The 25,223-nt window shown below is 40.0% G+C and overlaps 3 protein-coding genes across 5 annotated transcripts; all 3 read left to right on the forward strand.

Moving 5' to 3' along the window:
• Positions 1-359: 359 nt before the first annotated feature.
• On the forward strand, positions 360-2,628 carry LOC103708716 (pentatricopeptide repeat-containing protein At5g66520-like; the record flags this gene model as incomplete). Its single annotated transcript, XM_008793772.4, has 1 exon — positions 360-2,628. A coding segment is annotated over one exon (1,416 nt), but the record flags the coding sequence as incomplete, so codon positions are not given.
• Positions 1,789-2,421, forward strand: LOC120105606 (pentatricopeptide repeat-containing protein At3g24000, mitochondrial-like). The gene has a single exon (XM_039118206.1). It carries the CDS (start codon positions 1,789-1,791, stop codon positions 2,419-2,421), a length of 633 nt encoding a protein of 210 aa, XP_038974134.1.
• Positions 2,629-8,939: 6,311 nt separating the features above from the next.
• Positions 8,940-24,906, forward strand: LOC120103705 (serine/threonine-protein kinase D6PK-like). Of its 3 annotated transcripts, none has more exons than XM_039118208.1 (3): positions 8,940-9,108; positions 10,087-11,285; positions 23,811-24,906. In XM_039118208.1, the coding sequence occupies exons 2-3, from the start codon at positions 10,294-10,296 to the stop codon at positions 24,673-24,675; spliced, it is 1,857 nt and encodes a 618-aa protein (XP_038974136.1). In that variant the 5' UTR covers positions 8,940-9,108; positions 10,087-10,293; the 3' UTR covers positions 24,676-24,906. The 3 variants fall into 3 exon arrangements, with proteins under 3 accessions (XP_038974136.1, XP_038974138.1, XP_038974137.1); XM_039118210.1 differs by having other exon boundaries at positions 10,091-11,285; XM_039118209.1 differs by having other exon boundaries at positions 8,941-9,108; positions 10,169-11,285.
• Positions 24,907-25,223: the final 317 nt, after the last annotated feature.

A 25,223-nucleotide genomic window follows, 5' to 3' on the forward strand; every position in this document is an offset into this window, starting at 1 on the left:
TTTAGCTTAGTTCTTGCCAATCTTAGAGTTAGCCCAGCTGTGCTCCAACCTCAGTTCGAGATTTGCGGCAACACGTACTGTCTCCTGTTGTATGGATATGCTGTATTAGTATTGCACTGAAATTTGTCAAGGAAGATATATTGAGTTTCAGTGTATCGAACCTATCTTATATTGAGTGTATCAATATAGTACCGAGTACGGGCTTTGATATCGAGATGATGAACTTTGTACTATTTTTTTTTCTTTTTCTTTTGTAACCTTATTTCCAAACAAAACACCTAACTCTAGGAAATAATCTGGCTGCATGACTCAACTGGGTCTGCTATACAAATGCTTAATAGTTTGTTTTTTCTTAAAAAATCTTCGCTTGGACCTCGAGAAGGAGATACTTTCCCCCAAGCATCTCCCTGAAAACTAGGTGGTCTGATCCAAGTCCGTGTCGCCAGCAGCATCCAAGAGTGGCTTTATTGGATTTCGGATCTGCCGATCCGCCGAATTCTATCGTGGAAGGTTTAGAGCGTCCGAAGCCATGCTGTCGGCTGACCGTTTCTTCCCGCCAGCTCCCCCCTCTTCAGAACAACCAAAAGGGCCCAAACCCGTGTCCTCCCTCCAACCTCCCCACCACCCACTTCGCCTCCCCCTCCGAACTCCAGCAGCTGCACTCCCACCTCATCAAATCCGGCCGCGCCCTCTCCACCCTTCCCCTCTCCCAGGTCGCTGCCGTCTGCGCCCTCTCCTTCCCCTCCGCCTTCTCCTACGCCCGCGAGATCTTCCACCGCGCCGCCCACCAGCCCGAGACCGTCCTGTGGAACACCCACCTCAACTCCCTCGCCTCCTCGGCCTCCCCCGTCGACGCTCTCGCCCTCTTCGCGCGCCTTCGCTGCTCCGATATCGCACTCGACACCTTCACCCTCTCCTTCGTCCTTAAGGCCTGCTCCAAATTGTCCGCCCTGCCCCTCGGCCGCGCCGTTCATGGCCTTGTCGAGAAGCTCGGCTTCCATTCTGATCTCTTCCTCCTCAACACCGTCCTCCATATGTATGCTTCCTGCGGTGAGATGGATGTTGCGAGGCTCTTGTTTGATAAAATGCCGATGAGAGATGTTGTCACTTGGAATATCATGATCACCCAGTACACGAAGGTCGGAGAGATGGAGATTGCTCGCGAGCTCTTTGATTCGATGCCCGAGAGCAGCATCCTGTCCTGGACTGCGTTGATTGCTGGGTACGTCCAGTGCAGGAATCCTCGCGAGGCCATTCGCCTGTTCCACGAGATGGAGGCGGCCGGGATGAGGTCCAATGAGGTGACCGTGGTTGCAGTTCTCGCCGCATGCGCCGACCTGGGGGCTCTCGACTTGGGAAGGCGAGTCCACGAATACTCGGACCAGTGCGGTTTCCAGAAGAACATCCGGGTCTGCAACACGCTCATCGACATGTACATCAAGTGTGGGTGTGTGGAGATTGCTCGGAGAGTATTCGACGGGATGGAGGTGCGGAGCGTGGTGTCATGGTCCGCCATGATCGGCGGGCACGCGATGCATGGGCAGGGGGAGGAAGCATTAGAGCTCTTCTCAAGGATGACTCAGGCCGGCATCCAGCCCAATGCCGTCACCTTCGTCGGCCTCCTGCATGCTTGTAGCCACATGGGCTTGCTGGAGGAGGGCCGGCGGTTCTTTGCCAGCATGACCAGGGACTATGGCATAACCCCCGAGATCGAGCATTACGGCTGCATGGTCGACCTCCTCAGCCGCGCGGGGACTCCTCGAGGAAGCTCATGAGTTCATAAGCAACATGCCGGTGGAACCCAACAGCGTTGTGTGGGGAGCTCTCCTTGGAGGGGCCAGAGTGCACAAGAGCATCGAGATGGGAGAAGAGGCAATTCGGCACCTTTCTGTCTTGGACCCCCTTAATGATGGATACTACGTCGTGCTATCGAACATCTATGCCGACGCGGGGCGTTGGGAGGACGTGGCACGGATGCGGCGCTTGATGAGGGACCGAGGGGTGAAGAAGTCTCCGGGGTGGAGCACGGTCGCTTTGGATGGTGCGGTTCATGAATTCGTGGCCGGGGAGAGCGATCACCCTCGAGCGGAGGAGATTTACAGGAGGTGGGAGGAGTTGCTGGAGAAACTGAGGCAACGAGGGTACGTCCCTGACACCTCGGCAGTGCTGCTTGATATGGACGAGGGGGAGAAGGAGCAGGTTTTGTATCGGCATAGTGAGAAGCTGGCGGTTGTCCTTGGACTCATGAGCACGCCACCCGGGACACCCATTAGGATCATGAAGAACCTCCGGGTCTGTAGTGATTGCCATGCGGCTCTCAAGTTGATATCTGAGATAGCTGATAGAGAGATCGTTGTCCGCGATCGAAACCGGTTCCATTGTTTCAGGGGTGGGTCCTGTTCTTGTAGAGATTACTGGTAGGTTCTTAAATGTTTGATTGTGCTGGGTTAAAATGGTGTAAAGCCTGTAGTTATATGCCTACAAGAGTGAGCGACTTGGGAGGTCTTTGTGGTCGGATACTTTGATATTTAGGCTTCCAGACCTAGGAAGCAGTTTTCTAATTCCTCACTGTTTTCAACTCATTTGTTCAGTAATATTTGGTTGAAAATTTTGCTGAGTTTTGACAAATGAAATATTTCCTGTTCTTGCTTCAAATTTAGATTTTTGTGTTTATTAAAAAAAATAATGTTATAAAGGAATTCTGATTGGATGTTCATTGTCCATCTTAGCTGAACCTTGGTTCATGGTCACTTTCAAAGGGGTTGTTCTCATAAATATATCTCTTTTGACTTGGAATGCTCTCTTTCTCCCCTTCTTAGAAAGAAGTAAGAAAATATAGCAGCTAGGAGCAGAAAGATTTTATCACTAATGTATTTATCACAATTTAGTCTATAAATTATGTCCAATCTGTTTTGTTTTAAATAAATACATCTTTGCTTGCATTTATGATTTGATATTGTCCAATGTGATATATGTGATGTAGCCGTTTTTTTTAGGTAAGGCGCTCGTTTGGTTCGCGGGAAAAGAAGGGGGAAAAGTGTGGTCAACGGAAAAGTAATAGGATGCCTCTTGTTTGGTTGGAGTTTTCAAAGGAGAGAGATCGAAAAGTTGTATTCCCATGGAAATATGATTCCCACATTTCGGGCTCGTTTGGTTCGTGGGAAGTATTTTTCCTCCTATGAATATGATTCATGGGAAGCAGATTCCTATAAAGAGGATGTCTAGGAAAGTACTTTTGGCATGTTTGGTTGACTATGGAAAAATGATAAATTTTCAAAGTGCTTATGTTTAGTTGACTATCCACTTTTCTGGGAAAGTTATGTATAATTTCTATTCACCCCTTAATAAAAATTAGGCCTTTAATGCTTCTTTAATGCTGAAGGGCTTTTTTGAAAAAAAAATAAAAATATAGTGATTCCCGCCTCATGGGAAAGAAAGTCTTCGAGAGGTGCTCAATTGCCGATGAGATGAAGGATTCACACCAGCAGATTATAAAAGATTGGATTTTTTCGGATCTCGTTGCATGCGATACGATTATTAAGGCCTACCAAAAGGAAGGAGATCTTGCTGGGGCAAAGCAGTACTTAAGATACTTATCGGAAGCAGGATGGGAAGCTGACACCTTTTACGTACAATTGTTTGATCCTAGGCCACTGCAAAATTCGGATAGGGCTTGTTGGGTCTTTGTGATGATGCCACAGTTGGGCTGCCAGAGGAATGAAGTCTCATACACCATTCGTGCCCATGGGCTCTGAGAGGCCTGTCAGATTGACAGATTTTGTGCTGTTCTTGAAGATGGGGGATGACGGATGCTCCCTGAGTGCGCGTACTTACACAATGATGATTGCTGAAGCATTGCTGAATGAGATTTGTAGTAGAGGTTTGGTTCCCAGCACCACGACTTACAATGCTTTAGTCGATGGGTTCTCTAAATGTGGAAACATAGAGGCTGCTTTGGGGATTATGAAGCTGATGGAATTGAAGGGGTGTAAGCCTGATGCTTGGACATACTCAATGATGATTCATAAGCTTTGTAAGGAGATTGGCCTTGAGGATGCTGAAGCCATGTTTACGAATGGCTCGTTTGCTAATATCTTTACTTACACTGCATTGATCGATGGGTATTGCCAGCAGGGAAAGTTTGGTGATGCTTGTAGGTTTCTAAAACTGATGGAGTCAAAGGGGTGCAAATCAGATGCTTGGACTTATACAAAGATGATCTATAGCCTAAGGATAATAGGCTACATGATGCAAAAAGCATGCTGAACGAGATGTTTGATAAATAAATAAGCTGGTTGTGACTATTTGCTGTAAGTTCATACTTACATATCTTCTACCCCTCCCAATTTTCAGCTGGAGGCTTGTTCTGGTGTCTGGAGCTTTTTGCATACATGAGCTGCACAAGAGATCGACTTGTGAACGATCAGAATCTCAGATACAGTGCTAAAATCATCCAGTTCAAAAATAATGTACATATCAGCTCAAAAAAAACTGAAATTTTTTTTATTGAACATATTATGTAATGCACCAAATATACTCAAATTGTTCGCAGAAATTTAATTGAAGTAAATCTAAATTGAAACAATCTATGAAAGGCTCAAACGTTTTTTTTTCATGCAATATAACTTGATACATATCATCTTTTTTTTTCTTAATTTGGCATTCATGCTTCTGTTTGTTAAATTAAGCTATGTAAAGCTCTAAGTCATTTGGTTTTTCACTGTAACTTGGGGAATGCATATCAATAGTCTTGTGGTGAACTGTAGTTACTAATTAGAGTGAAGTCATAGACAGTAGAGGTCTGCATCAAACATAAGATGTATATGTAAATTCAGAAAAGAGTTGCAGTTAAACTGCACCTCTTTTCCCTCCCTATCAACAGCAAAAGTTGCACTATGGTGGCTGATGGTTGTGTTGATCTGGGCATATTCCACAACTCTCAAAACTTGTATCAAGAATTTACAGAAGTCTTTTAGGTCAACAACTCAAAATTCTAAAGACAACAACAAATACAGTATGCCAACATCTTGCCTCCAAATCTCTTGACTTCTATCTGGTTGTGCTTACAACGCCATGAGATCTCGTTCTTGTCCAAAACCATTTTGGCTAACTTCTAGAACCTAATTAGGGTTGTTTCTCTCATTGCTGAAGGTGATTCATTTTATTTTTCTTTCCTTTCATTTTATTTTGGGTTACATACAATCTTTTTGAGGGTAATTCCATCAATCCAGGTGATCTTTTGTAAGCTGATATAATAATTATTTCTCTGATAGAAAAAGCCTGAAGGTGATTATGGTCCGATTTAAAATTAAAAATTCAAACCATCGAATGTAATTCATGCACTCATCTTGTTGCCATTGCCAGTCACGGTCTGCTTGTATTCCGTCATGCACATTCTCATATTGATTGATTAACACTTAACTGTCTTTTACGTTGTGCAACAAAGCTTGCTAAAAGATAACCTTAGGGCATGTGGGACTTGCTACAACCTGCATCCACTCTATAATTTGGTGCTGCCACAGTATTGAGGACAACAAATTGACATATTTGGCACATCCCGGTGGCTTTTGCTTTCTTGCTACAGAAATCTGAAAACCGAGCCCACGATTGCTGACTGCTTCCAAATTCTTTCTGTTTCTAAATTCCATTTGCACCCAGAATGCAAATTTAATTTTTTCTTGTTAGATGTTTACACTTCCATTTCATTCTGTCACTGCACATATCTTTTTCATTCATATGCATGCATCTCAACATTAACTCATACAATCCGCTGGAAGTTTACCTTGGGAGTTTCAGGTTTTAAATTGGAATGTGATCATGGGGTCTCCAAACTCCCATGCCGAGCTTTCATTCATCGATGATAAGAAGCTACTGCAACTGTCTTGCCAAGTCTGTTCCCTAAGGACCTTATTACAGTCCTCATGGACAAACTATTGCAATTATATGATAACTCTGGATGAGTAAATACTAACATGAAGTTCCTATAGAAAATTACTAGTTCTGGACAAGTAAATAATAACATGAAGTCCCTATAGAAAATCAAATACAGAAGTCAAGCAGTAAGAAGATAACAATGTTAATAAGCAAAACTGGTGTATGGGATACCAATTACACTCTTCTTAACGGTTTTTAATCGCTCCAAGGGTCTTTGGTCCACAAACCCAGCAGGCAGTAATTCTGATTTTGATCTAACTATCATTATTGAGATCATGTAAGCACCACCTTGGAAGCTGCAGGCGGTCAACCGCACTAATCTTGAAATATATTTGTTTAAGCTTATTTAATTTGCACGTTTCTGGCCTCTGTTTGTAATTTATTATAGAGCATATATGCCTGAATCCAACTACATGTCTTCCCTGCAGGTCTTCTGCCAAAAGCTGCATTGTCATTTGGGCATCTTTCCATTTAAACAAATACTGTAGATTTTCCTGCAATTCTTTAGCAGTATCCAAGCTTTGATCCATGCGCATCCCTATCCTAACATTCAGTCATCGCCATTTGATCAATGTCTGATATCCTATCATGCTCGATGCACACTACTGATGTGATCACCAGTGCAATGCAATTCTTGAAAGTGGCTTGTATTAGCATATATTGCGACCACCATCGATTGTGAGTCCATGCAGCATGATTAGTACTCGATGAGCTCGTAAGTGCTAGCCACGCAGTCTCAATCCGATGCTATAATTTTGATTATCCTCCACTATATTCATTGCTTCTTAATGAGCTGCAAGCTCGTCATCTTACACCCGTAATCTTTTCTTAGAAGGTCTGTACCTAATGTATCCTATATATTGGATCCTAAATTAAAAATCATCCATTCTCATAATGCTTCCTATCTATCATGTGCGATGCACAAGCACCCTCAAGGTAGAACAAAGGAAAGGAGACTAATTAATGGCGCAATCTTTGGAGCTTTACACTGCTGAAGAGGTTTAAGAGATGCCTACCAAGGAGAGAGCTCCATGTGCTTTAGCTCATGGCCCTATGCATAGGCTTCATTGGGTTTTGTTGTGTTTTCTTAAAGAAAGGATTAGATTAATGCTGGTCCCGCCCTCATTGGACAATGCTGCATTGGCTCTCTGGATGACCTTGTTGGAGGCATCATTGGCTGATATAGCCCTTTTAATTATCCCTATATTCTACTCTGAAGGATGGAGTTAGGCCCTTAAGCATGCTTGATTGCCTAACATTGACCTAATCCCTAAAAGATACCTTTCAGAAATCCCATGACCTTGAGCTGTGACTTAGGACCACTTCAAAGCATCGAACATTGAGGGGAGAAAGAAAAAAAAGAAAGAAGAGGAGAGGAGAATATAGCAGATGGGAAGCCATGGGTTGAATGCGACTGCTTTGCCAGGATGAAAACACTTGGGAGGACTGACAGAATATTAAGACCTGAACAATAATAGATGTTGTGCCGCAGCTGATAGTGATAATTGGCATTTAGAAGGTACTCATTATTGCAAAAAGTGAAGCAAATACATGTGAGATTAATTGGAAATGTACCTCAAATGTCGACATTTCTGTTGGCGTTAGTGAAAGAAGCAATCAGGATTTCTAATGAGGTCATAAGCAGCATAATTTATAGGAAGTCACAATATTGAGTTCAGAGGAATATGGAAGCATGCTTAATCTAGGCAAATCCTTTTTTTGTTCTCTGTTTTCCTATTTCCACAACATCCCCCAAACATTATCCCAATGTTGGAATTCAATGGCTGTGAGTCCACTGCGGCATTGATGGATGGGCTCCATCATTAATCAGGATCTTGTCAGTTTGGGACCCTCCATGAATCTTGCAGCTAGATAGCTACAAAAAGTCCCACATGCTCCCAAGGGGGAGACTTCTACAGGTAAATAGACCCCCAACTAAGCATAGCACAGCAAATCTCACACTCATGCCCCTGTCCATGTTTGAACTTCTCCTTCCCTCTCTACTATCTATCTAGTCCCTCCTCCTCTCTCTTTTTAATGGCAATTAAGAAGCTCTGGTCAATGTGCACCAGAGCCACAGATGCTGCTGGCTGAGCTGATTTGGCTGCAGATTGTGCAGCACCAAAGTGCAGGTTTGTCGTTGCCCCACAACCATTATGTTTGCATGACTATTTCTTCTCAGCATGACAATAATTTCCAAACCTGCATGCCCTGAGAAGCAATTGAAACAAATCCGGTGCTCGCAATACCTGATTAAAAACATCACAAGTCATCCCCACACACCACTGTCACTGCGAAATGTGACCATAGCAATTAAGCTCTACAGAGCTGCATCATTAGTAAATCAAATTCAGTAGTTGTCTGGTGCCCTCGGGCGCCACCTCCGACAGGCTTCACGCAATGATCAGGCGGCCCGACTTAGCCTTCTGGTTTTGCCATATGACTATTATTAGCCTCTCAGCCACTTTGATTTCTAGTACAAACTATAGAATGCATGGGGCGATCTGAACTGAGAAAGTGTCCATCTTTACTGATAGATTCTTATCCAAGTTCCAAAATGCATTGGTTTGATGGGAATGGGAACAGGAATCGATCGAACAAAGGACGTTTTTGTCATTTCCAAAGATCACAAATTGGCTTTTAGCAAGGTAATAAAGACATGAGAGGGGGGAGATGTGAAGGAGGGAATGTATGTTATCTAGAAAAGTTTCTTTGGGGGAGTTAAAGGGGCTATGGGGAACTGCACCTAGATATTGGGGATTGGGGGGTAAATTTGAAGGGCATTGAGGCAAGTGAGGGTGGGATTTTGGGAGGGAGGGGAGAGCTCCCCTATTTGCCGTTAACTCACTCATGGGCTGTGGCCTGTGGAAAAAAGAAAAAAATATTGAAATAATTTATGAGAAAATATTTAGTTTTAGCCTTGACTCCTTTATTCTTTACACCCTCTTTGGGCACCGCACATACAAATAACCCCACAGCCAACGCCCACACGCTGCCCCAGCACCTTTCTAAAACTTCCCCCTTAATTTTTTTTATTTCCCCTCCCTTTTTCTTCAGCTCTTCTCCTTTCCCCCTTTCCCTCTCTTCTTTGTGGATACTGGTAGGAGGAAGGCCTACAGCCTACCTTCCCGTCTGTCAAACTGAAGCTTTAAAGTTGTGATCTTTGGGGAGAAGGTATGCTTTTGTCCTCCCTTTATCTCACTTCTGTTTTGATTTTTTCACCCCCATCTTCCTTTACTACTATTTTCTGTCTTTTTTGGTTCCGTGTGAGGGAGTTGGATCTGTGTTAGGGTTCGGATTTGCCTTTTAGATCTGTCATAATGTTTTGGAGGGAGGGGTTGGAGATTTCAAGGGAATAACATTCCAGTAGGATCTGCATGACTCTCCAGATATTCCCTCTTTCTATTCGGGCTTGCTGAAAGGTCCTTCTTAGGTGTTATTCTGGTTTTTTGTCGTGGAGAAACAACGCATTTTGATGTCTCTGGCATGACCCCTGGACGTTGAATCACAGTTTTCACATTTTTCTGATCTTTTTGGTTACTGGGTTTTTGGGGTTTCCTGGAAAAAAACATTATATAAAGGTGTGGATGTACTAATCCAGGCTGCATCTAGCTCTTTGTTGGAGAAGAAGTTATTTATTTTAAGTACGTCATGGTCCACCTTCCTCTCTGTTGTGGAAAGATGGTATCTTGATGTTGCTTTCATGATCTTTACTTTCTTTAAGCCCTTTTATTTAGTTGATTTAGGTAGATGCCTTGTGGCCTTCCTCTCAACTATATTTGATCTGTGTACTGGTGCATTGTTGGAGATACCTTTATTTCTTTTGTTCTCAAGATCTTATACTACTAAGTGGGTTGGAATTGTGTATCACCTTTTGTTACATAAATACTTCATTCTTGTGTATCATGGTGAAGTTATTGGGTGAATCCGTCTGTTCTGCATTTTGAATCTTGATCGATGGATCAACATGGTTTTTCCCTCGAAGTGTTAGGTTTGTTACTGGAATGAGGGGGGGGGGGGGGGGGGGGGGGCGCATGTTTTGAGCATATAGCTTCTGCTTTCCTGATCTCTTGGGATATTTTTTAAGCCACATTTTTCTTATGTTTGTTTCCCGTTCTTTGCTACTTATTTGTTGTTAATCATCATGGATAGGAAGGTTGCAAGGTCTGTTTTCTTTCTTGCACAATTCATAGTGTTATGAACTTTATCTGATGGTGGAGCACCCCATGCATAGATCTATCAAAGATGGAGAACAAGGCATTTGATTCTCCAACAGAATGCTGCATGCGTTTCCTGAAATTACTGAGAGTTCATGGATTGGTTTAACCTGCTAAATGTACAAATTCAGCTTTTAGATCAATGGATTCCAAAACTGTTCCCCAAACTTGCTCTGAACAACAGCTCAAAACACTTGCTAACCGGATAATAGAGCCAAATTCTTGTAAGCCTTCGCCTTTGCAGATTCCTAAGCCAAGCAAATCAGAGCCTACCACACCCGAAAGAATGCCAAAATCTGTAAATCAGAGCATACTAAAGCAAACTGCCACAAAGGTACCAGACCAAAAACCAAATCACCATCGAAAGGGATCTGTTGATCCTTTACCAGATAAGGTTCCTCTGAAGACTGTACTTTCTCCAGAATCTAAAGATATGCATACTTCCTCTGGTTGTCTGAAACAACCAGTACAACAAGAAGATCCAGTGCAATTGCCACAATTGAATGGGACCATGAGCTTGGAAGGTAAAGATCAAGATAAGAAAATCTCTGAGCGGAGCATTGCAAATGATAGCTTTGTTTCTGCTAAAGTCAGTGATGGTACCAGCAGTGTCACAAAGACCAGTGGAAGTGCTAAGATCAGTGACCGAGCCGACTTTGTGGAGAGTGGAAAGAGTAGTATGTGCAGGGCCAGTACAAGCAGTGATGAGAGCTCATGTAGCAGCATGAGTAGTAGTGTCACAAAGCCTCATAAGGCAAATGATTCAACATGGGAAGCAATTCAAATGGTGCGAGCTAGAGATATTGTTCTGTGTTTGAACCATTTCAGGCTACTAAAGAGGTTAGGCTGTGGTGATATTGGTAGCGTATATCTATCAGAGTTAAGTGGAACAAAGACTTATTTTGCAATGAAGGTCATGGACAAGGGATCTCTGGCAAGTCGTAAGAAGCTGCTTAGGGCTCAGACTGAGAGGGAGATATTGCAATGCCTTGATCATCCATTTCTTCCAACATTATACACCCATTTTGAGACTGATAAATTCTCATGTCTGGTGATGGAGTTCTGCCCAGGAGGAGACTTGCACACACTTCGACAGAGGCAGCCTGGGAAATATTTTCCAGAACAAGCTGTGAAGTATGTCCTGCTACTTCTACTCTATAACTAAATCAAATTTCTACCCTTTGAAAACTATTAAGTGGTCTGATAAGTTGGCTGATTGTTTATGTTGACACACACTCTCACATGTATATAGATATGTTTCTTGATATTTGCTTGTGCTAAAATAGATAGCAGTAATCTTCATTAATTTTTGTGTCGTGAAAAAATTATGCACAGAATTTGAATCAGTTATTTTCGACATCTTGGTATAACTATGAAATCTTCCTTGTTTCTTTTACTTATATCCATGTGCACTGTCACAATCATTTCTGAACTGCTACAAATTTTTGGCTGCAAATGCGTCTCCAGTCGTTCAGTTTGTAGGTAAACTGCTGGAGGTTTGGAGAAAGCATCACGAAGTTCGATAAAATCACTGAGTGTTAAAACTGAAGAATAAGCTGTGTGACAGAGCTGACAAGCATTTTGTAATCATCATGCAACCCTCCTATTGCACATGGCATCTCCTACCTGCTCGGTATGTTTGATTATGACCAGTACATTTTGATGGTAGAGATGCTTTACTCACAATCAAGATGTTTTACTCACAATCTGTAGTGAGTTCACATCAGTAGGACTTCAGAACGTCAAAGAGCTGTTGATAAGTCTCATTTAATTCAATGTCGAAGTAATGTTATGCCATGTAATTGCCAACTGATCTTGCACATATCAAGTGTCAGAAATCGCAGCCATGGTAAAATATGTAATCGTCACCCACTATGACCATAATTAATTCTTTTTTTATGTTATCTTGGATAGTTCAGAAGGAATGCAGGGGTGAGAATGCATGCTAAAATTGGGTTATCAAACATGAGCTCTACCAGTCTTCCATAAAGTAGAAGTAATGTTAAAGTTACCTTAACAACGTACTGAAGATTGTCTGGGTTCCTGTTTGACTCAATGGCTTAAATTTTTTGCCTAAGAGATCAACAGGGTTCTCTTTATTGAACATTGTCATCTTCCCCTTTATCAAGTTTCTTTGCATGCCTAAGGAAATTTTAGAGGGTTGCCTTCTGATAGGTTTAAAGTGCAACCAATAAGGTAGATTGCCCTGCAGCCAATTATCATGGCAAGCCCATCTCTTGCTTAAAGTGTCCTTTAAAAAGGAAAGGGGACCAGTCGTAAAGTCTGCTCAATCATTCTCAAATTATATGCTTAATAGTTGACCCCATTTCAATGGTAAAGGTCCTGGATGACTATGCTGATGATTTTTACTACTTTTAGAAGAAACTCTTGGATGAGCTGAGTTAGCATGTTTCATTTACATTTTCACTTTCTTATAGTGTCCCCAGCAGTACTATGTCGCTGTGCACAGGTCATGGATTACATAAAAAGTAATAGAGACTGAAAAAAAAGGATTGTATCACACATGTCATCACACTAGGGAAAAATTATATGAAACCAAAATTTTGATCAGTCAACTTCACACTTCATCTTGTAGAGTTATTATACAATTGATTTTATGTTTCTGTATGGCATCACCTTGAAGAAGCTAAGCTTCTTACTTGCAAGAACATCCTTTTGTGTGTCCTCTATCTCAACAATTGTATACCATCTTTCATAGATTCTTCTTCACAACCTATTAATGGTTAAGTCTTCAACCAATAACATTAAATGTTTTTAACTCCTTTCATCCTTGTGTTACTAGTTTCACCCATTTTCTTACAATTTTAATACAAGCCCAAGATTCTCTGCTCATCAATGCTTCCTTCACTCTTTGTTGCATATAAACATGCCATATTAAGTGGTTCTTCATTGTTTTATCTTCGATTACAGCAGTTTTTATGACTTTATAGTTTATACTAATAATTTGTTCTCTTAAATTCCTGACATGGCCTTACCATTACATCTTCATCAAATGTTCATATGTGCATCAGTAAAGGGGTTCAACTTTCTTTGGGATGAACTATAAATGACCTTAAACATAAAATTGGCTGTTTGCTGATATCAATCTATATATGACTATTAGATCTAGCAATAACTTTTTTCCCATTCACTTATAACTCTCTGATATGTTTCTAGTATGCAAAAGTGCTCATTTTCTGCTACATCATTATTTTAATTAGTTCAAGTTCTTTTATTCCATAAATGGACATGTATAACTGTTAATATTTTTCCACCATGCATATATTTTACCATTGAATGTGGATGTTGGAATAGGTTCTATTTTCTTGTTGGTGCATGCTTAGATGTCCGCTTCCATCACCTAACACAACATTCCTAGACGCTGAGATGTGCTACATGTCTACACCATCTTTCAAAATTTTGCTTATAACAAAGTTTATGTATTTTATCCTTATGATAATTGATCTGAGAGATAAATGTTTCTTCAAATATATTAACAACTTTGTTTATTAGACAGAAATGTGCATTGTTAAATGTAAATCTCTTTTAAGTATTCATAGTGCTAAAAGTTACCATCTTGGCTTGTTTTTCCTCGGGTAGATCTTAAATAGTTCTTTCGGCTGTTGTGAAATTACAGGACAATGTTTGGGTTTCGGTGGGAACTTTAAAATCGAAATTAAAGGTTCTGGTTTCAGCTGCAACTGATATGAAAATTTTGGCATATCAGACAATCTAAATATTTGGACCATATTAAGTGTATATAAATGAACTATTCATTTTATCTTTTGTTTTTCTCCTTGTTTGTTGAAATATTGAATAATATTCTTGTCACGCCCCATATCCGGAGCATGACATGGTCGTGCTACCGAGGGTACAACCCAAGATAACACAAAGCCAACATTACATTAGTGTTTCAAATCTATCTCAAATATAATAGAATAAATAGGAATCCAATTTCATTATCTATTAAATGCAACCAATACTGGTTTAGAGCGTCTAAATCCAAACGTAAATACCAAACCCATAATCCTTAATATTTAGAAAATCATTGACTACAAATTCATAGTCAATTTAAAATATTAAAATTCTTAACTTCAAGCTTGGACCATCCTTCGTTTCTGTCGACTCTATTCATCTAGAGAGAGAAAAATAAAAATAGAAGTATATGAGCGACGTAGCTCTGTAAGTAAACTTTTCACTGTCTTACCGAATTAGGCATAAGTTTTTGCATGTCAATGCATCATTTAAGAAAAATAACAGATATTCCAAAACAAGCATTCATAGTACAGTATATTAAAATAAGTCATAAAGCAAATCATGCATGAACAAATCATTCATTTTTCATAAACATAGTTTCAAGTTTGTATTGCAAATAAATTCGTAAATCATTCTTTACGTCATTTAATCCTATCATGGATCAAAACATTGCTCACAGATATTCGTGTCATGGTCACTATAATCTGTGACAGGGCTATCTTCGTAATCGACAAGATATCATAATTCGTATTCGATACCAACTTTAATCCGTTAGCAGAGGGCCATTTATGTTGGATGCTAGCTTCAGGATGTCGATTGACCCCCATTTCTAGGAGCGGTTATAGCAATCTGAGAGCCTTTAGAAAACTTATATCTTTTCTTAAACATATACACATAAATAGATGAAAAACACTAAATGGCATGATTTCATAACAAAGCTATTTTTATTAAACATTCATGAAACTATTTTTTATAATAAAGAATAATTTTTATAATACATATGTTGATTCATAATTTTAAGAAAAGCATAATATTTTCATAAGCAAATTTTATGCACAGAAAACATGATCATTTGAAAAATAATGAGTGTAAGATATACTTACCTCTTTTGTCTTAGGCTGTTAGATTTTGCTAGGCGACTCCGCTAGACCTATTTAAAATATTAACAACAAAATTAATTTCTAATTGATGGCTTTAATAAAATAATACGAGAAGACTTGACTGAGCGTACGGTGGTTTCAGATAGATCAGGTCTAGACGATTTGCTCAGTAAATCAGACTCAATCAGACTAAGATTAATCAATAAGGTTCATCAATGGGGATTTTAGGGATATTCAATAGGGTTGGAATAATCGGTCCCGTAGGCGGCTCTAGTATGAGGGTAGTTTAGGGCCTCTTTTCAGGGATCAACTCGGATTATAGATCAAGTCGATGAGACTCGGTTCGTGAATCCATGGGTCTTCTTAGAAAGAGAAATAGAGAGATGAGAGAGAAGAGAAAAAAAGAGAAACAAGAGGGAGATGGCTCTTTCTCTCTCTTCTCTTCTTTCTTCTTGGAAAAACAGAAGGAGGCGGCTGGTGGCTGTGGTCATGGTGGTCTAGCAAGGTAGCAGCCGGAGGTGGAGACACGAGGCGGAGGGCGGTCGGCTGTCCAAAAATCAAACTAAAAACAGGGTTGAGAAGAAAAATTTCTTGGCTCGGTGTACGCAGATCCTAGTCTGCTCGCCGGTGGCTGGGGGTTCGGCTTCGGCTAGGTACTGATGTAGGGAAGCGGCCGATGACTTCGGCGATGAATGCCTACGACAGACATTGCCGAAGAAAAGGAGAGGAGGAGATTAAAGGCAGAACAAGGGTGAGGTTTCATAGTAATTTTTGATCAAATCGTTGGCGGAATCCGACCGACAATGGATTAATAAAGAAAAGAGAGGTCGGGGAAGAAGGATTCAAGGTTCTTACCGGCTTCGGTGAGCGCTGCGACCTCGATTTTCGGAGGGCACGCTGACGGGATGCCATGATTTCGAAGGGAGAAAAGAGAGAGAAAGAAACTCGATTGCCGGTAGAGGTCCATCGGGGGGCTCTAAATAGGAGTGGAGGATAGGCTTATCCTTGTCTCTGATAGAGTTCGTGGTGGACGACTTTTTCTCCTCCGCTGCGATCAACCAGGGCTCTGCCTTGTTTTTGACTGAAACGGCCCTTCGGGTCAGGCCAATAGGCCAGCCTGATGAGGTTGGGCCTCACATTCTCCCATTCTTTAAAAAATTTCGTTCTTGAAACTTAACATACCTTCATTTTCAAGCAAATGGGGACACGAATTCATCTAATACTCCACCATGCTTGCGTTACGCACCTCTGATCAAAACTATTCTATACATGTCACATGCCTAACTATACGAGTCAAACCTAAGCTTAAGTTCTATCCATTATTAGACTTTTAAGTTTAACCCATGATCAAACCTATTGCCTTGATACCATATTTATCATGCCTTAGATCCGAAGCATGACATGGGCATGCTACCGAGGGTTACAACCCATGATATCACGAAGCCAACATTACATTTAGCTTTCAAATCCTTCTCAAAATATAATAGAATAAATAGGAATCCAATTTTATTATTCATTAAATGCAACCAATACTGGTTCAGAGCGTCTAAATCCAAACATATATACTAAGTCCGTAATCCTCAATATTTAGAAAATCCTTGACTACAATTTCATAGTTAATTTAAAATACTAAAATTTTTCTACAAAATCACCAAGCTTATTAGTGCGAACTCTGAGTCTGGACCATCCTTCGTTTCTATGGATCCTATTTATCTGGAGGAAAAAAATAAAAATAGAGGTATATGAGCGACACAACTTAGTATGTAAATCTTTCACTACATACCATTATCAAGTATAAGCTTTTTCATGTCAATGCATCATTTAAGAAAAATAACAGATATATCCAAACAAGCATTTCATAATACAGTATATTAAAACAAGTCATAAAGCAAATCATGCATGAACAAATCATCCATCTTTTATAAACATAGTTCCAAGTTTATATTGTAAATAAATTCGTAAATCATTCTTCACGTCATTTAATCCTATCATGGATCAAAACATTGCTTATAGATATTCGTGCCATGGTCACTATAACACGTTACAGGGCCATCTTCGTAATCGCGAAAATATCATAATTTGTATTCGTTACCAACTTTAACCTGTTGGCAGAGGGCCGTTTATGTTGGATGCTAGCTTCAGAGTGTCGATTGGCCCCCATTTCTAGGGGCGGTTATAGCAATTTGAGAGCCTTTAAAAAACTTATATCTTTTCTGAAAAATACACATAAATAGATGAAAAACACTAAATAGCATGATTTCATAACAACGTTATTTTCATTAAACATTCATGGAACTATTTTTCATAATAAAATATAATTTTCATAATATATATGCTAATCTATAATTTAAGAAAAGGCATGATATTTTCACAAGCAAATTTTATGCATGAAAAACATGATCATTTGAAAAATAATGAGTGTAAGATATACTTATCTCTTTTGTCTTAGACTGTCAGATTTTGCTAGGAGACTCCGCTAGACTTGTTTAAAATATTAATGGCAAAATTAATTTTTGATTGATGACTTTAATAAAATAATACTAGAAGACTTAATCAGGCGTTACGGTGGTTTTGGGTAGGTCAAGCCAAGATTATTAACAAGATTCATTTATTAGGATTTCAGGGACATTCAATGGGGCCGAGGCAATCGGTTTAGTAGGTGGCCCGGGCACTAGGGCAATTTAGGGCCTCTTTTTGGGGATCAACTTGGGGTTCATAGATTAAGTCGATGTAGCTCGGTTCATGGATCTATGGGTCTTAGAAAGAGAAATAGGAAGATGAGAGAGAAGGAAGAGAAAATAAGAGAGAAGAGAGAGATGGCTCTTTCTCTCTTCTCTTCTTTCTTTCGTATTTTTTGGAAAAACAGAGGAAGGAGGTGGTTGGCTGTGGTCATGGTGGTTCGGTTAGGTGGCATCGGAGGTGGAGACATGAGGCAGAGGGCGGCCGGCGGCGGCGGCCGACTGTCCAAAAATCAAATTAAAAATAGGGCCAAAAGGGGAATTTCTTAGCTTGGTGTATTCAAATCCCAACCCGCTCATCGACGACTGGGGGTTTGACTTCGGCTAAGGACTGATGCAAGGAAGCGGCCGATGGCTTTGGCGATGAATGCCGACAACATGCATTGTCGGAAAAAAGGAGAGGAGAAGATCAAAGGCAGAACAGGAGAGGGGTTTCATAGTGATTTTCGATCTTGACGGGATTTGATCAACAATGAATCAATAGATAAAGGAGAGGCCGGAGAAGAAGGATTCGAGGTTCTTACTGGCTTCGGTGAGTGCTACGGCCCCGATTTCTGGTGGGCACGGTGACGGGATGCCATGATTTCGAAGGGAGAAAAGAGAGAGAAAGGAGCTTGATGATCATTGGTGGTCCATCGAGGAGGGGCTCTAAATAGGTGTGGAGGCTAGGCTTATCCTAGCCTCCGACAGAATTCGTGGTGGACTCTTCCGCCTCCGCCACGATCAACCAGGGCTCAGCCCTATTTTTGACTGAAACGGCCCTTCGGGCCACGATTGGATGCTGAGTCGGACCAACAGGCCGGCCCAATGAAGCTGGGCCTCACATTCTATCCTTTAAAAAATTTCGTCCTCGAAACTTAATGTACCTTTATTTTCAAAAAAATGGGGGTTTAAGTCTTCATCTAATACTCTACCGTGCTTTCGCTGTGCGACTCTGATGAAAATTAACTCTTCTATACCTGTCACTTGCCTAAATATACAAATCATAAGCCTAAGCTTACGTTCTGCCCATCACTAGACTTTTAAGCTTAACCCATGATGAAGCCTATTGTTCTGATACCATATTTGTTATGCCTCAGATTCGGAGCATAGCATGGCAGTGCTATCGAGCAGTACAGCCCAGAAGCCAACATTCTGTTTAGCTTTCAATCTATCTCAAATATATTAGAATAAATAGGAATTCAATTTTATTGGCCATTAAATGCAACTAATATTGGTTTAGAGCGTCTAAATCCAAACATAAATACCAAACCCATAATCCTCAATATTCAAAAATTCATTGACTACAAATTTATAGTCAATTTAAAATACTAAAATTCTTCTATAAAACTGCTAAGCTTGCTAGCTCAAACTCTAAGCCTGGATCATCCTTCGTTCCTATGGACTCTATTCATCTAGAGAGAGAAAAATAAAAAAAAGAGATATATGAGCGACACAACTCAATAAGTAAATCTTTTGCTATCTTACTAGATCAAGTATTATTTTAAAAAAATAACAGATATTTCAAAATAAGTATTTCATAGTACAATATATTAAAACATGTCATAATGCAAATCATGCATGAACAAATCATCCATTTTTCATAAACATATTTCTAAGTTTATATTGCAAATATATTCGTAAATCATTCTTCATATCATTTAATCCTATCATGGATCAAAACATTGCTCACAGATATTCGTGCCATGTTCACTATAACTCGTGACAGGGCCATCTTCGTAATCGACAATATAGCATAATTCGTATTCGTTACCAACTTTTACCCATTGGTAGAGGGCCGTTTATGTTGGATGCTAGCTTCAGGGTGTCGATTGGCCTCTATTTCTAGGGATGGTCATAGCAATTTGAGAGCCTTTAGAAAACTTATATTTTTTTCTTAAAATATATATATTTATATAAATAGATGAAAAATATTAAATGACATGATTTCATAACAAAGCTATTTTCATCAAACATTCATGAAACTATTTTTCATAATAAAGCATAATTTTCATAATACATTCGCTAATCCATAATTTTAAGAAATATATGATATTTTCACAAGCAAATTTTTTGCACGGAAAACATGATCATTTGAAAATAATGAGTGTAAGATATACTTACATCTTTTACCTTAAACTGTCAGACTTCGCTAGGCGACTTTGCTAGACCTATTTAAAATTATTAACAACGAAATTAATTTCTAGTTGATGACTTTAATAAAATAATACGAGAAGATCTGACCGAGTTTGCGGTAGTTTCGGGTAGGTCAGGTCTAGACGATTCGCTCAATTTATTAGACTTAATTAGACAAAGATCAATCAATAAGGTTTATTAATAGGGGTTTCAAGGACATTCAATAGGGCCGGCGTGATCGGTTTAGTAGGCGGCCCGAGCACTAGGGCAGTTTAGGATCTCTTTTCAGAGATCAATTCAGGTTTGTAGATCAAGTTGATGGGACTCGTTTCATGGATCCATGAGTCTTCTAGAGAGAGAAATAGGGAGATGAGAGAGAAGAGAGAAAATAAGAGTGAACCAAGAAAGAGATGGCTCTTTCTCTCTCTCCTCTTCTTTTCTTCTTTCTTTCTTTTTTGGCAAAACAGAGGAAGGAGGCGGGTGGTGGCTGTGGTCATGTTGGTCCGGTGAGGTGGTGGTCGGAGGTAGAGACATGAGGCAGAGGGAGGACGACGGCGGTGGCCGGCCGTTCAAAAATCAAGCTGAAAAATAGGGCCAAGAAGGCGAATTTTTTGGCTCGGTGTACTCGGATCCCATCCTGCTCGCCGGCGGCTGGGGGTCTGGCTTCGGCCAGGGACTGATGTAGGGAAGCGGCCGATGGCTTCGACGATGAATGCTGACGACAGACATTACTAGAAAAAAGGAGACGAGAGTAGAACAAAGGCCGAACAACGGAGGGGTTTCATAGTGATTTCCAATCGATTCCTTGGCGGAATTTGATCGGCAATGGATCAATAGAGAAGGGAGAGGTTGGAGAAGAAGGATTCAAGGTTCTTACTGGCTCCAGTTAGCGTTGCGGCCCCGATTTCGAAGGAAAAAAGAGAGAAAGGTGCTCGATGATCGCCGGTGGAGGTCCATTTGGGGGGGGGGCTCTAAATTGGAGTGAAGGCTTGGATAAGCGACGGAGTTCGTGGGGGAGGAGGACTCTTCCTCCTCTGCCGCGATCAACCAGGGCTCTGCCCTGTTTTTGATTGAAATGACCCTTTGTGCTGCGATTGGGTGCTGGCCGGGCTAACAGGCCGGCCCAATGAGGCTGGGCCTCACAATTCACTTATAAAGCTTAGATTTTATAAGTATTGACAAGTTTCGAAAGTATTGAAACATTATCACATTGACATTTTGACATTAGTTTGTCTGTGATAGTAAACTCCTATAGGTATTCAATTTGTCTTATGTTAGAATGCCACCAAAAAGTAATGTGATACATAAAATCTGTAGTATGAACATGATCTTTTAGTATTTTACATTATTTTTTTCTAATTTTGATTGTTTAGTGAGAAAATCAACCAAATGCTCCATCCAGAAGTCCCCAAACAATAATATAAATTTCATAAGATGTCTAATTCTTTTTCCCTGTACTACTAATTATTACTTCTGATTTATTTTTAATAATTTTCAGCTAAAATTGTCAAAAGTAGCACCAAAACCACTAAAATTGACAAAGCTACTGAAAGTGAAACTCATTAGTCTAAGCAAGACCAAAACCAAGTATACAAATTAAAAACTTTGATTCAAACTTAATTATGGTGCCATGAGGTTTGTTGGTTTTTCAGTATGAAACTTATTATGTAGTGCATGAGTATTATCTGGGTATTCTAATAACAAGCACATGCATTCAGACATTCTTTTGGACATCTTTTTCCATATTCCTATTTAGATGGAAGCAGATAGCTAAACAATGACATGGAACCTCATATTTAGGTTACGTTGGGCATTCTTCTGGGGGTTATTGCCGCATCATGTTTACCAAACCACCATTGACATTGCTGGGAAGTGAGTTACTGAACCATCCAGCAAGCTTGAAATTTGATTCAGAATTAACAATATTATTTCTTGGTTCTTATCCGATTCCTTTTGTAGATGAGGTCATGATTACTGCATAATTTATGCTCAATTCTTTATAGTTCTTGAATTTTCATTTCAAACATGAAATGATTCATAGAAGAAACATGATGCAATTGTTTGAAGCTGCACCGGCATCTCCAATTCTATGAAAGCTAGAGTAGATACTGGTGCTTAAAGCAAGATTAGTCTGAAATGGTAAGGAAGCATCGTCAGAGAATGATGATAATAGGCATAAAGAAAGGATGATGGACGATGGGAGCATAAAGAATTAGTACAAATCTTGATTATTGCTCAATGAAATGCAAGCATAAGGTAGTGAAAATATGTGAGGAAGGAATTATGTAAAATGTGGGAACTAAAAGAGAGAGATATAATAGAAAAGTTGTTCTTAGAATTTAGTAACTTAGAAGTAAGGGACTTGACAATATTTTATTTGAGCACTACGATGTTGCGGCAGAAATTGCAGTGTTGAATCTGAAATGGAGAATCTTGAGGAGGGAAAAATAGAGAATCAACTAAGGATTTTTTTATCTTACTTGAAATGGTCAGAGCACTTTTCGGCTATGCAAGTGTATGGCAATCCTCATATTGAGCCTTTAACAATCCATTATTTTGAATTAAATATCTACCTTATTCAGGGATTTTGCTTGCCTTGATACATGGAGCTTGTTTGTTGTTTGTGGTGACCAACACAATCAATATATTTGATTACCATATTATTTTGGATAGGACTAATGGTGTTGACTATCAACCATTTTGAAGATTAATTCCTTAGTATGTTCTATCAACCATTCTTTTTGATACTTTTAAATTCTGCAGCATGGGAAATTGATGAGCATGAAAGTGTTTCTGATGATGCCAGTTTGCTGTGTTTATTGCTAATCATAGCTATAAATAAAATAGTATGATCTTGAAGATAGAAAATGGCATATTCTTGAAGTCAAGGAGGCTCTTATCTTATTAGAAGTGGCAGAGACTTTGTTTATCTGAAGCCTTCCTATAGTTTCCAGAGTGGGAGGCTACCATCTCAAAATTTAGGATGTGAAGGCACCTGGAAGCATCTTTATCAAATAATACTAGGTGTTAAAAATAATAATATCTGTTCATTTGCCTTTTGTATATTAAAGAAGTCACAGTATGAGCAATTAGAAAATGGCAAAATAATAATTGATAGGATTAGAGATTGAATTGTGGTTACTTTGAAGATTAAGGAAGCGGATGCAAAAAATTGAGCAACATTTTGGGTTGGATGTGACACTTGCGAAGTTTGTCTAATTAGGCACATTCTATATATGATCGATGTTCAATTTTAGTTTCACCTAATTTTAAAAATTCTTTTAGAAAAACCAAGATTTTCATCAATGGAATTCTCATTAAAAGAGGCAGATAAGGACCTTAAAGAACTGAGAGGTCAGAGACATTCGAGGATAGGGCAATAAGGAACTAATATCTCAAGCAGGTTATATATTTTGAGTAAATTATAAGAAGAGAAAAAGCTGCTAAACCTTTTCGAGGAAGCCATTTTGAAGGGTTTGATTCTCATTCCTGGACTTTGTTAGAGTTGTTTCAAAATAAAATCATAGAAGCCACCGAAAAGGTCTAGTTGCGGCAAATAATTGCCTTTTAGCTTAATCCACCAACCAGCTACTTGTGGTGCTTGATACAGCAGACAGTGACTCTTCCAACCTCACGCTAAATTTAAGGTTATCTAGTCAATCCAGGGGCTATTTTTTTTTTTTTTTTTGTAGTCATTTTATCCCCATTCAGGATCTAACAAGCAATTATCTTCATTAGCAAAACTCAAATAGCATGGTTTGAAATTTAAGATGATCAATAACTTCCAGATATCATTTTGAGATGAGATAGTTTACCTAATAAAATTTTATTTCACCTGTTATATTATCAAACTCTTTTTCTTTCTTTTCAACTGTATAATATTCAATTTTAGAGAGAACATTAAGTAGTTGCATGCATATTACTCATTATTACTCCTGCTTAAATTGCAGATTTTATGTAGCAGAGGTCCTTCTTGCACTGGAATATTTGCACATGCTTGGAATCATATACCGTGATCTCAAGCCCGAGAATGTCCTTGTTCGGGAAGATGGCCACATCATGCTCTCCGACTTTGACCTCTCCCTGCGATGTACAGTGAGCCCCACCCTGATCAAGTCCTCCAACCTAGATGCTGACTCCTTCCGAAGAAACAACCCAGTTTACTGTGTCCAGCCTGCTTGCATTGAGCCATCCTGCATACAGCCGTCGTGCATGGCCCCCACGACATGCTTTGGGCCCCGCCTTTTCTCGAAGTCTAAGGATCGGAAACCAAAACCTGAGATTGGAAACCAAGTCAGCCCATTGCCTGAGCTCATAGCAGAGCCCACCGATGCTCGGTCCATGTCATTTGTTGGTACACACGAGTACTTGGCCCCAGAGATCATCAAAGGTGAGGGGCACGGGAGTGCTGTGGACTGGTGGACATTTGGCATCTTCTTGTATGAGCTTTTGTTTGGTAAAACTCCATTTAAAGGGTCTGGTAATAGGGCCACGCTCTTCAATGTTGTTGGGCAACCATTGCGGTTCCCAGAGTCTCCGATTGTGAGCTTCTCTGTGAGAGACTTGATAAGGGGTTTGCTTGTCAAAGAGCCGCAGCATAGGCTTGCATACAAGCGTGGGGCTACCGAGATCAAACAGCACCCATTCTTTGAGGGTGTGAACTGGGCCTTGATACGGTGTGCTAGCCCTCCAGAGATCCCAAAACCAGTCGAGCTTGAACGGCCCCCACGGCCACCAGCATCAACAAGTGAAAAGGTCGTGCCTACCACTAATCAGAAAGGGTCTGATATCTATCTAGAATTTGATATCTTTTGAGTTTTTCCTGAGCTGGAGAGATTGGCTGTACCAAGGGAAGGTGTAGAGTTTTCTCATATCTTGGATGGCAGGTGATTTGAATTATAGATTGTTAGATTTCTCTCACGCTGTTTCGGTTGTTTCCAAGTGACAATCCAAGATCCAAATTTGTATGCGTTATTGAGTGCTGAATATTTTTATTTCTCTTCATTGATCCTAGAAAGCTTGAAACTTTAAACATCTCTTTTTCCATCCTGTCATCAATTTCTTTGAGGTGTTCTGGGTCATGTAGTCATTATATTCCTGTTGGTTCTTAAGCTTGGTATGGAATATCTAGTATATCCAAGGTGTAATTTAGAGTGTTGAGACCTATGCGGATTATCTTGGAAGCACTTGCAATTGCAACTGAAGCAGGTAAAACTTCCTGAAGCCTTTGTTCCTGTTGTCTAAATTCATGTATGTTCAAATAATTCTTTTAGACCAAGACATGTAGCTCATCTTTCACAGCAAATTCCTTCTTTACTCAGGTGATAACAAGCTGGTGTTATAAATAAATCTGCAACACCATT

This window comes from Phoenix dactylifera, unplaced genomic scaffold, assembly GCF_009389715.1.
Source record: "Phoenix dactylifera cultivar Barhee BC4 unplaced genomic scaffold, palm_55x_up_171113_PBpolish2nd_filt_p 000320F, whole genome shotgun sequence".
In the NCBI taxonomy this organism is placed as follows: domain Eukaryota; kingdom Viridiplantae; phylum Streptophyta; class Magnoliopsida; order Arecales; family Arecaceae; genus Phoenix; species Phoenix dactylifera.